The 11,916-nt window shown below is 47.1% G+C and overlaps 1 protein-coding gene across 8 annotated transcripts in view; it reads left to right on the forward strand.

The window, feature by feature from the left end:
• STAT3 (signal transducer and activator of transcription 3) overlaps positions 1 to 11,133 on the forward strand; it is a 77,721-nt gene extending 66,588 nt beyond the window's left edge. For 4 of the 8 annotated variants that reach the window (XM_036339739.1, XM_036339742.1, XM_036339746.1 and 1 more), the window contains 10 exons: positions 1,357 to 1,440; positions 2,155 to 2,253; positions 2,359 to 2,494; positions 3,345 to 3,397; positions 3,636 to 3,730; positions 3,849 to 3,988; positions 4,487 to 4,699; positions 8,071 to 8,113; positions 8,395 to 8,507; positions 9,108 to 11,133. In XM_036339739.1, coding sequence (XP_036195632.1) covers positions 1,357 to 1,440; positions 2,155 to 2,253; positions 2,359 to 2,494; positions 3,345 to 3,397; positions 3,636 to 3,730; positions 3,849 to 3,988; positions 4,487 to 4,699; positions 8,071 to 8,113; positions 8,395 to 8,507; positions 9,108 to 9,163 — 1,032 coding nt within the window. In that variant the 3' untranslated portion in view covers positions 9,164 to 11,133. Of the gene's footprint in view, positions 1 to 1,356; positions 1,441 to 2,154; positions 2,254 to 2,358; positions 2,495 to 3,344; positions 3,398 to 3,635; positions 3,731 to 3,848; positions 3,989 to 4,486; positions 4,700 to 5,311; positions 5,519 to 8,070; positions 8,114 to 8,394; positions 8,508 to 9,107 lie in introns of those variants that run through there. The other 4 variants (XM_036339743.1, XM_036339740.1, XM_036339744.1 and 1 more) reach the window with 4 other exon arrangements.
• Positions 11,134 to 11,916: the final 783 nt, after the last annotated feature.

An 11,916-nucleotide genomic window follows, 5' to 3' on the forward strand; every position in this document is an offset into this window, starting at 1 on the left:
TAAATGTGACCAAAAGGTAGTTTGTAATCTTTAAAAAAAATCATGACACCCTGCTCTTTTTCTGATATTTGTCCCGAGCCATTTTTCTATTTTCTCTAAAATGTAGCAGGCCTTAAAACACACACACACACACACACACACACTACAACAAAAATGAATTGAATTTATAATATTTGACAGAAAGGAGTGAAGTAGTTTATGTGCAATGTTATGGAAAAATGTATGTGGCACGTTTGTTTAGATAAAAGCAAGATACAAAATATTCCAAGTAGAATATTAGTATATTCATTTTAAAAACACATGACACTGTGTTATGTGTGTTCATGTATGCATTAAAAAATTGTAGAGGAATATACATTAAGCAGTACTTATTTATTTGTGCTGCTATTAGTATCTGAGGCTACTTTATACTATTTCTGTAATATTTGCATTTTAAACTGAATACATACTACTTTTGTAACCAGAAAAAGAATATTTTAAAAATGAATTGAAATTCTGTTTCTTAGAAGTCATTAGTAACTCTTGTTCAAAATAAGGTTGCTGGTGGGAGTATAAATTGTTAGAGTGGCTTTGGAAAACAATTTGGCATTATAAAAGGAGCATACTTTATAAACCAGCAATGCCATTCCTGGGACTTAACAATAGAGAACCTTTGCACACGTGTACCAGGAGGCATGTACAAATGTCCCAGCAGCCTGGTGATAAGCCCTGAATACAACTCACATTAATACCCACCACCACCAGAACGGGTAAATGATTTCTGTTGTAAATCATTGATGGAATATTACACAACAGTGAAGATAAATAAATCGCTATGCACACAACCACAGGGATGTCAGAAGTGAGTCACCAAAGAATACATAGGGTATGATTCCATATGTATAAGGTTCACAAACATCTAAAACAAAACAATATATACACTGTTTAGAGATATAATTATGGTCAAACCATAAGAAAAGCTAGGAAATAATAAACCCCAAAGACAAAATAGCAGTTACAGAGGGACAGGGATGGGGTTGGGAAAAGATGCCCAGAGAATCTCAGTGGTAATGGTCTTTTCTTTAAACTGGGTGTTTCTTTAAACAGGCGTTCATTGTTTTGATATTCTTTATGCCTTACCCATTTTATAAATGACCTGTTTGGATCTCTGTAATATTATAAAACTCAGTAAAAGATCAGGTTAAGGGTCCTAGCATTGGAGAGTCTTAGTGTTGAAGAGAGCATGTGCATAGAGTTGTGTCCCTGACAGTTTGTGAGTGGCCACCTGGTGGGTTACTCGTCTTAGTGCACCGTGGCTGTGGCATGTTCCTCTCCTTCACTGTGGCTTAGTACCGAATGTCCTTCTTGATGTTGTAGGCCTCCCTGATTGTGACCGAGGAGCTGCACCTGATCACCTTTGAGACTGAGGTGTATCACCAAGGCCTCAAGATTGACCTAGAGGTGAGTTCTGCCACAGAATGGGGATAGTGCTACATGCAGGGGTGGTTCCGGACAAGGACTCCTAGATGATATTTTTCCTACAGAAGGTGGAGTGATGATGACTCTTTGTAAGGCACTGCATTCAGTTTTGCTTATTTTTTTAAAAAAAACATTCTTTAATATTCCATCTGAGAGTATAGTCTTGCTTGAATGCTTAGAAGGTACCTATATACTCAGCTTTATGCAAACTTGATATCAAATCTGTACGTAGAAATTGATGATAGCTAATTTCTCAAGTTTGGGCAAGAAGTCTTTAAAAAGTTAATTATTTTAGTATACAGAAAATCATGGCCTCTGCATTCTCTTTTCCTAACTTTCTTGATCTTTAAATTAAAGATATACCCGCAAAGGCAGGAATCCTAGTCTTTGATTTCTGGGACCTCTCTGTTTAATGGGCAGAGATAGCTTCTATTCTTGAAGAATCTGTGGACTGTGAGTCCAGCTTTGAGCAAGTCAGGTTTTACAAGTTCTTAGTTATGTTCTGACAACAAGCTGAGTCCTGTGGCCTGTGTTCGGCATTCTTCCTACTCTGGTGCAGTTTATGGGTGTGGTTTATGGCATGGCCTTCTATTCCGAACCCCGGGAGATACTGGTGAAGAAATTTTTGAAGCCATGAGGGCCTTCTACCTCCCTTCCCTCCACCCGCAACCAACTCATCTCCCACTTTCTCCACAGACACACTCCCTGCCAGTGGTGGTGATTTCCAACATCTGTCAGATGCCAAATGCTTGGGCATCCATCCTGTGGTATAACATGCTGACCAACAACCCCAAGGTCAGTGCCTTCTGACTCCTCACTGCCCAGAGGTGGTGGTGGCACCTCGTGCAGGTCCTCAAGCACTGTCCTCATCTAAGTGAGCAAATGTGTTATTTTCAATAGAACGTGAACTTTTTCACAAAACCCCCAATTGGAACCTGGGATCAGGTGGCCGAGGTGCTGAGCTGGCAGTTCTCTTCCACCACGAAGCGAGGGTTGAGCATCGAACAGTTGACTACGCTGGCAGAGAAACTCCTAGGTCAGCATTTTACCTCTTCTCCCTCCTGCGCTCCTCAGAAAAGGAACCTGGCCTTCATTTAGGAAAGTTTCCCGAGCAAGGCTCTGTGCCAGGGCCAGACACCTGTGCTCCTGCTGGTGGGGAAGTTAGGTGCAGAGGAAGTTTGCCTCCTGGTGATCTTTCTTATGAGGCGGGAGGCAGATTTCTTTTCTCATGGTAGCATCTCCCTCACCTCCCAGTGCATGTTAGAAGGTGGAACTATAGGCTTGATATCCCAGGCCATTCCTTCAATACACCGTAGGTAGAAAATTTTTAGTAGAAATTTTGTGTGCTACCTGGGCTATAAGTATATTTGTCTGTGCTGCCACTAAATGTGGCCCTGTAACCCCAGGTGTCCACTCATCCGTGTGTCCCTGGGCCACCACTAGCTAGGGAAGAGCAGGGGGAACTTAGTACATCACCTCCCACCTCTGCTGGACTAAGCAACTACTCAGGGAGGAGGGGGTCAAAAAGTGGGTGCTTGCTTGCTTAAGCATATGCATATCTGCACATGGTGGCAACCTTCAAATACATGAAAGTCAATGGTTTCATGGCCCATTGTAAGACAAGAATTAGATCTTGTCCTGGCTGGGTGGCTCGGTTGGTTTGTTGGAGCATTGTCCCAATACACTGAGGTTGCGTGTTCGATCCCTGGTGAAGGCATATATAGGAGTCAACCAATGAATGCATGAATGGGTGGGACAACGGGTGCATGTTTCTCTCTCTTCCCTTTCTCTCTCTCTAAAATCAATAGATAAAAAAGAAATAAATAAAGAAAGAAGATCTTCATTTAAAGCTTGAAATTATATTACTTTATTCTTTTTTCCTTCAGGACCTGGTGTGAACTATTCAGGGTGTCAGATCACATGGGCTAAATTTTGCAAAGTAAGCAATCTTCTTAACTCCTTGCCATCATGTCTTGGGAATAGTTGTGGGAGGTGATGCTCACCAGTGAGGTCGCTTGGGAGGGTGCTGGGCCTGAAGGCCCTAGACTCTTAGTCCAGCAGCCAGTAGGACCTGCCTGAGGGTAGATAGGCCTGAGGATGTTGGTGGCATTGAACCCCTAGGAAGGAAAAGGCTGGGATGGTGGTAGACTTGGCCTTCCCATTATTCTTTTCTCCAGGAAAACATGGCTGGCAAGGGCTTCTCCTTCTGGGTCTGGCTGGACAATATCATTGACCTTGTGAAAAAGTACATTCTGGCCCTTTGGAATGAAGGGTAGGTTAACACTCTTGTGTCTGGCAGAGTACACAGGTGTAACAAGTCACCTGCTGTCTCAGCAGGCCAGTGGCTGGGCCCCTTCAACCCTAACCTTGTTGTTTCTCTTTGGCTCCAGGTACATAATGGGCTTTATCAGCAAGGAAAGAGAGAGGGCCATCTTGAGCACCAAGCCCCCAGGTACCTTCCTGCTAAGATTCAGTGAAAGCAGCAAAGAAGGAGGTGTCACCTTCACTTGGGTGGAGAAGGACATCAGCGGTAAGCTTGGCTGCTCCATCCCACTCCATTGCTGCCGCCATGGCTGCTGCGAGTTTCAAGCACTCACTGCCCCCTAGTGGGAAGAGATGGCCTTGCATCCCCGCCTGAGACTTGCAAAACACACTTGGTTGACTTCTTTTCTCTAAAATTCTTCCAGCTGAAGGATTAGTTTGCCATTTTTGTTTTGCTTGCTCCAGGGGTTAATAATTGCCTAGAAATCTGCAATTTAAGTTTTATCCTTTGTCTCCTTTCTTCCCTACCCTGTTAATATATCTTATGCAAGTAGCTATTCAAATGTATTCCCTGTGACCCAGGTGGATAGCCTCTCCAGGCGTCTGTTGAATATATCCTCCGTGCTGGAGGCTGGGCAGGATTCAGCGTCTCGAGTGCTAGGTTGGCCTAAGTCCTCCCCTCTCAAGGAAAAATAATCGAGGTAGTTTTCCCTGAGGTTACCTAGCCATAGGTTCCATTATCTTCCTTTCCCATATCCCATGACAGGTAAGACACAGATCCAGTCGGTGGAACCATATACTAAGCAGCAGCTGAACAACATGTCATTCGCGGAAATCATCATGGGCTATAAGATCATGGATGCTACCAATATCCTGGTGTCTCCACTGGTCTATCTCTACCCCGACATTCCTAAGGAGGAGGCGTTCGGAAAGTATTGTCGGCCAGAGAGCCAGGAGCATCCTGAGGCTGACCCAGGTAGTTGTTGATTTTCCGTGTCAGACATTTAATTCTGGGGAAAAGTGGGGACTTGTAGGACCCTTGGAGAACAGGCAGGGGGTGCCTAAGGAACCAGTGATCTTTATTCCTCTTTATGGGAAAGGACTTTGTAGTGAGTGCTATTGGGGTGGCTAATGGGTTAGCAAGAGGAGAGGACTCAGAGTCACTAGTGTCTGCCCCCAGGGAGCACCCCTACCCACCCCCACACATTCCCAAAATGCTGCAAAGAGAAAGCAAGGACAGAATTCTTTATAACAGGATGCCCAGCAAGCAGAGTGCTTCTCACATAGTAAATGCTAGAAGGTTTGTGACCCAGACTTCAGTCTAGCGTGTTTCCTTTTCCTCGTCACTGAACAATGTAAGCAGTGTCGAGTGGGATGAAGAAAGGCTTTCTGCAGGAAATGAGTGTTAGCAGCATCGGAACATGGGTTGAAAGCAGAGTCGGGGAGAGCGGTGATTGAAAGGCAAGATGGTAACTGGTGGGAGGGGTGTGGAGTTGATGTTTAGAATGTGTAGCTATTGAAAAGAAGATTTTTTAAAATGTGATCATATAAGTTACATGCAAATTATTTTATATGAAACCTTAATCTCTAGCGCTGTCATCAACGTGGAGGGGCAGAGCCCTTGCAGTTTGTTCCATCAGTGTTTGCTGCTCTCAGCTCTCTAGGCTCTCTGTCTACATCAGTGATGGCGAACCTATGACACGCGCGTCAGAGGTGACACACGCACATGAACTCATTTTTTTGGTTGATTTTTCTTTGTTAAAGGGCATTTAACTCTATAAAATAAATATCAAAAATATAAGTCTTTGTTTTACTATGGTTGCAAATATCAAAGAATTTCTATATGTGACCCGGCACCAGAGTTAAGTTAGGGTTTTTCAAAATGCTGACACGCCGAGCTCAAAAGGTTCGCTATCACTGGTCTAGATCCTGATGAGGAAGTTATGATTTGCCATCATTCTTTTTATTTCACTTTTCTTAATCATGGAAACCAACAGTGGCTTAAAGTGATCCTTTGAGGTTAGCTGCCCTGACCCAGTTGATTTTGCAAAGATGGTTTTTGTACAAATAGCTCACACACAAACCCACCAGCTTCCCTCCCACTTTTTCGTAGGAATTCCCTCTGAAGAATTTCTTGGGGCTGAAATTTGAGCTACTTGACAATTGACTTTCCTTTTCCCCTTGTTCTGGTTTTGAGTTTTGTTCATGTTCTAGAAGAGTTTAACTCTCACTTCCTGTCTGCCACTTATCTCTCTTTCCACGTTGTGCTTCAGTTGGGAGATCTCTTTATCAGGCCCCGTCACACTGCTCTTTGTTCCTTCTGCGGAGGACAATTAGGCCCGTGCGCTGGTATTTGGACTAATTATACTTTCAGGATCCAAGTTCCCACTCTGAGGCTGTGCCCTCCATTACCACCCACCCCTCCTGTGTGCCAGGGAGGCAAGGTCCTGTCCTGCTTGGAGACATTGGTGTTGCCTCAGGGGCAAGATGCCAATCACAAAAAAGGAACTAATTACTTGAGTGTTTTGCCTGTGTCCTGCTGAGGCAAGTGTAAGCAGTGTGCAGGGAGGGGCTTGGTGTGGTGTGAGCCTGGAGATGGGGTCCAGGGGGCAGGTAGGGGTGGACAGGGTGTGTGTGCAGCTCTTGTATTAAAATGGGCGTCTCCAGGGAGATGAGTCTGTGGCCATTTTCTTTCTACTCCAGTCACGAAGGTGTTATTATCTCCCAGGGACCCGGGCCTCTTCCCTCCTCCTTACTTCTCCGTAAGCCCGCACAGTATTTCCTTATGGCTTTGGGAGAGAGGCCCTGCTTAGAAATGACAAATCCCTTCCCTTACAAATTGGATAAAGTACATTTACAACCTTGGATGGAGCCACAATTTGGCTTTTAGTCTTAGCTAGCGTGTGCTTCTGCTGTTCCATCTCAGGATGAAGCTGTTTTGCTCAGCTACCCAGATCATTGGTGAGTTGAAATCCTTTTCTATCTGGGGTGTCAGCTCCCCTCAGATCTGGGCCAAATGGATTTCTAAGACACCAGAACCCTGCCTCAGTAGCTTCTTTGGATTCTGTACTGTATAAATCTATTTCTTGGCCAAAAAATAACTTAGGTGGCAGGGATCTAAGGACCCCTTGGCAATGCTTTCTGTCAGATTGTCATTATACTTTCTGATTCCTCAGTTTCTGTATAAGCCCCTAGCTTTATCCATGTGCTTCTTGCAACCTGCCCCACCCTACTCTCTGCCTCCTACGTGATCTATTCACCTGAACCCCCCAAATTTCATGCCAGCGTCTCCAAGGTTCCTTGACCTCTTGGTGTAAGTATTTAGTACCTAAAATGCATTTTTTTCAATTCTCACGTGTCTAACTATAGAAAAAGAATTAGAAATGGCAGAGATGGGCACCTTCCTCGTCCCCCTCCCATTTATTTTACACATGAATTAAGGGCCTTGCCCAGGTTTTTTGTTATTGAATACACCTGGGCCTCCTGTTTTCCAGTCCAGAGTCCATTGTACTGCACCACAAACACCTTCCTTTTATAGAGAGGCTGCTTTTTTTGTGATGTCGTTATTCAACTGGAAAGTTTCTCAGACCCTCACCTAAAAATGTAATAGAGGCAGATTAGTGCCAATAGGAATAGAAGGTGTGACCCTCAGCTTTGGAACCACAAGCATCAGAGGCTTCACGTTCTCTTAGAGACTGAGGGCCGGTGGTGACTGACCAGGATGCCCACACTGCATACACGCTGCTTCTGCATGTAGAGAAGTCACCCGAGTGACACGACCGGCCAGCACACTGTCCTCAGACCACGTCCAGGCAGTGACACGCTAACACAGTCCAGGGAAAGCATGAACACAGGCTGGCATTTATCTGGGCTCGGGTGGGACAGTTTCTGTAGTTAAGGAAAACTTCATGGAACTTCCAGGCTGCGAGGGCCTAGAACAGTGATGGCGAACCTATGACACGCGTGTCAGAGGTGACACGCGAACTCATTTTTTTGGTTGATTTCTCTTTGTTAAATGGCATTTAAATATATAAAATAAATATCAAAAATATAAATCTTTGTTTTACTATGGTTGCAGATATCAAAACATTTTTATATGTGACACGGCACTAGAGTAAAGTTAGGGTTTTTCAAAACGCTGACACGCTGAGCTCAAAAGGTTCGCCATCACTGGCCTAGAACATCAGGTCGTGTACAGAGTGGGAGGGCAGCCCTGAAGGGAGATGGCGGTTCAAAACAGTCTCTGCTCAAGGATGGAGTGAGTTTCAGGTCAGCCCAGCTGGGGCAGCCGCTTCCTCCTGCCCTGCCCTGAGAGGGGCACACTCAGTAAGGCCCGTTTCCTCTTCCCAGGTGCTGCCCCCTACCTGAAGACCAAGTTCATCTGTGTGACACCGTAAGTGGCCTCCTCTCCCAATTTTGCCTCCATTTCTAATGTCCTCAGTTACCCCGGAAATGGGACATGGGTGAGAGTTACTCTGCGAGGGTTGGAGGCCCTGGGCTGTGTTTAGTACTCACGGTGATCTTGTGCATTTAAAAAGCTTGAGCTTTTATTTTTCTGTTGGAGACCAGAGTTTGATGGCTTGTGTGTGTGTGTTTTGTTCTTTTTTTTTTTTTTATCCATTGTGTCTTGTCAACCCGGCCCTTTCCCCTCCCGCTGCTCCCCATTTCCTACAGAACGACCTGCAGCAATACCATTGACCTGCCGATGTCCCCCCGCACTTTAGATTCATTGATGCAGTTTGGAAATAATGGTGAAGGTGCTGAACCCTCAGCAGGAGGGCAGTTTGGTGAGTATTTGGAGGGCAATTGGTCCCCCTTGTGTGATGGCCCGTGTGCAGAGCCAGGAGCTGGTCACGGGGATTGTAGAAGGGGCTCGAGAGCGGCGCTCTCCGGCGGAAACGCACCACGCCACGTGCGTAAGTGTACCTCTTCCCGTAGCCACGTTAAAAACAGAGAAAGGAAACAGGTGAGGTTAATTTTAATATTTTCTGTGTAGCCCAATAAATCCAATATACTATCATTTCAACGTGTAAGAAAAAAATGAGTGAGGTGTTTGCACTGAGTCCTTGAAATCTGCTGGGTGTTTTGCAGCCACAGCCCCTCTCGCTTTGGACTAGCCACTGTGACTCCAGGCTGCCGCATTCAACAGGGCAGCCCTGGGGCTTCTTTAAGCACATAGAGTTGGGAATGAGTTAAGGTAGGAAGGGGCTGCGCCCTTCCAGGGCAAGATCTTATAGGGAGGAGAGTGAATCTAGGTTATCCAACCCTGGCTTGGCCACAAGGGGCAGGAGACTGGGTGGCAGAGGGCCTGAGCCTCTGTCCCCCAAAGGGCTAGGGGTGTGTGCCTCACCAGGCAACCAACCAGCTGTCCCCGTCTGTCCCTCCAGAGTCCCTCACATTCGACATGGAGCTGACCTCAGAGTGCGCTACCTCCCCCATGTGAGGTGCCAAGGACTGAAGCTGCAGCGAGAGATGACGGAGGCACCTCTGTTCCACCCCTTAGACAGCCAAGCCCCAGAGCATCTGAACTCCTCACTCTGTGGTTCCAGATTTGTTTTAATCTCCTACTTCTGCTATCTGAGCAATCTGGGCACTGTTTTCAAATAGAGAAATGAATGAATGTGGGTGATATGCTTTTATCTAAATGCAAATAAGACAGCGTTCTCTGAGACTGTGATCAGGGGATGTGGAAGGGGTGGCAAGAGGGAGGAAAGGAAAGGAAACGTGTGTTTTTGTCCCCCTGCCCTCCTTTCTCAGCAGCTTGTTGTTGTTGTTCGACAAGTGCCTCCTGGTGCCAGCGGCATCCCTCTGCCCTTTTCTGTAAGCTAACGCCACAGGCTGCCTCCAGCTGCATACCCCTGGCACTGCACTTTTAACCTTGCTAACATCCAAATAAAAGATAGGACTTTCAGAGCCCCTAGGTTTCTTTTTAAATTTAAAGTAATAATAATAATTAAAAGGCAAAAACACTGTATCAGCATAGCCTTTTTCTGTATTTACGAAAACTCAGTTAGTAGCCTCCTTGGTGCTTCAGGCATTCAGCTTTCTTCAGGCTGACACTTCATACAAACCCTGAAACGGGCCTCGGGCCCAGCCCCAGCCCTTAAAGGACCTCTGGAGCTGTGGCGTGGCCTTTGGTTTTGAAATAGGAAGGTTAAAGGAGAACCTAAACCTTCTAGTCTTTTTAAATAGAGTTTTTATTTTCCTTTTATGTGTTGGTCTGTTAGTAGGTAAGGCTGGCAGAGGGGTACTTATAACCTTTCCTCCCTTCCCTCTTGGACATGCGCTCCTATTCAGAGCCCGGTGGTTCTGTGGGTGCCTTATAAAGAATGGGGTGACTCTCTTTCTTCCCCCCACCCCCCACCTCTCTTATGGCATGGCCCCTTGCAGTGTCCAAAGGTCCCTTGTCCTGTTTGCTTTAGGAATCTGGTCTCAGGACCTCCTGGAGTAAGAGGGAGAGAGTGACAGGTTGAACATGACTCAGACAGTGGGGCCCCAACCGAGGGTCTGGTAGAGCTCAGGGAATGTGGCTCTCACCCCAGTTTCTTGGTGATTGCCCACAGCACCTGTAATTACTTCTTCACTTGGTTAACCCAGGGGCAAAGGCTTGCTGATAAACTCAGTCTGTCCCTGTGTGAGGGAGCGTGCTCCCAGCTTCCCCCCACACTGGTGACTCTCCCAGCTGAGGCCCCACAGCTGAGGCAGAACAGGTCGAATTTACTGTGCACTTCGGGACACTCAGGAGTGGAAGAGGTGGTCTGCTATGGGGGCCCTCTGGCCCAGAGGCATGTGTATAGTGGGTGGTCCCAAACCACCTGAGTCAGTTGATGGGAGTTTCTATGGAATGCTGTTGGTATACCCCAGTTAGCCAGTTTCTGAATTAAGGGGATGAGGACTTTCTGTCCAAGAAACACAGGGGTGGCCCTTGGCCATCCCTGTCTTCCCGCCTAGAACCGGTTGACAGGTTGCACAGAGCTCTCCCTTCTCCAGAAACTCTCTTGTTCATAATAAGCTTGACTCAACATGAGACATCTAGATCCGAGGGATCTGGAGCAAGGATCCGGCTTCTCTGAGCAGATGTACAGTCCAGGGCTTTGAGTAGCATTTGTATCTGGGTTTAACTCTGGTTGTAAGAGAAGCTGAGACTTGGTCAGCCGCTCCCTTAAAGAACCAAGTTCTCCAGGACCTGCCCGCGCTCTCTCTTCTGTCTGCCCCCGCCCGACCCTAGCCCAACCGAGGGGTCCCATTACTCGCTTAACCTACTTATACAGTGGTTTTAAGCTGTTGTCCTGGCCACTGCACCAAATTCCAATGTATACTTCATAGTGTAAAAATTTATATTATTGTGTGTGTGTTTTTGTATATTGCTGTATCTACTTTAACTTCTAAAAATAAAAATATATAGGACCTGCCTGATAGAGTGGCAGCTCTGTTTCTGGCTGGTGGAGGTTCTGCGGGGGCCTGACCCACAGGTCAGGCCTGCGTCTGGAGAGGAGGTGGTGGCCCTGCTCTCTGTCACCTTCGCCTCTCATTGCTGAGTTGACTCAGGCCCACTTTTGGGGCAACTGAGCCACCCTTCCCAACTTAGGTTAGTCACCAGCTTCCAGGTAAGGGTCAGTGGAAGAGCCAGGGGTCATACTCCTTCACACAAAGGTGTCAGAGTGGAGGCCTTCCCCCCTCCTCCCTCCAGGGCCTTTGCAAGCTGGGCCTCCTGTTTGGGGTCTGATAAGCTACCTAAGGGGGTTGGGACAGAGATCTCCCACACCACCCCCAAGGCCTCCCCTTCCACAGTTACTCCATTATCACTTTCTCTTCAGTCACTCAGTGGGGTGAACGAAAACCGGCTGCTGCTCTAGCCTGCAGTCAGTGGTGATAATTCACAGACATGGGCGCCCCTCAGCTCTCTCACCCCCTCCCCCTGTGCCGAGTCCCACGGAGCAGATCTGAGCAGGAGTGTGAGATATGAGCCGCCTTCCCCTGCAGAGATGGAAGCAAGATTAGTTTGCTCAGGCGGGGCTGGCGGCTGCTTCCCTTCCCACCCACCCCCAGCACCCTGCTCTGGGCCCCTGCACCTCCTGGGGCGGCTGCCAGCCCCTTCCCTCCTTTGAGCTCTGAAGAAGTCTTGTGAGCAGGCCTTTGCTCCCGCCTTCCCCCAGGGGCCCCAGTGACAGCCCCTGGACCTTGGGGAGACTGTCC

This window comes from Myotis myotis, unplaced genomic scaffold (assembly GCF_014108235.1).
Source record: "Myotis myotis isolate mMyoMyo1 unplaced genomic scaffold, mMyoMyo1.p scaffold_m19_p_17, whole genome shotgun sequence".
Classification (NCBI taxonomy): Eukaryota; Metazoa; Chordata; class Mammalia; order Chiroptera; family Vespertilionidae; genus Myotis; species Myotis myotis.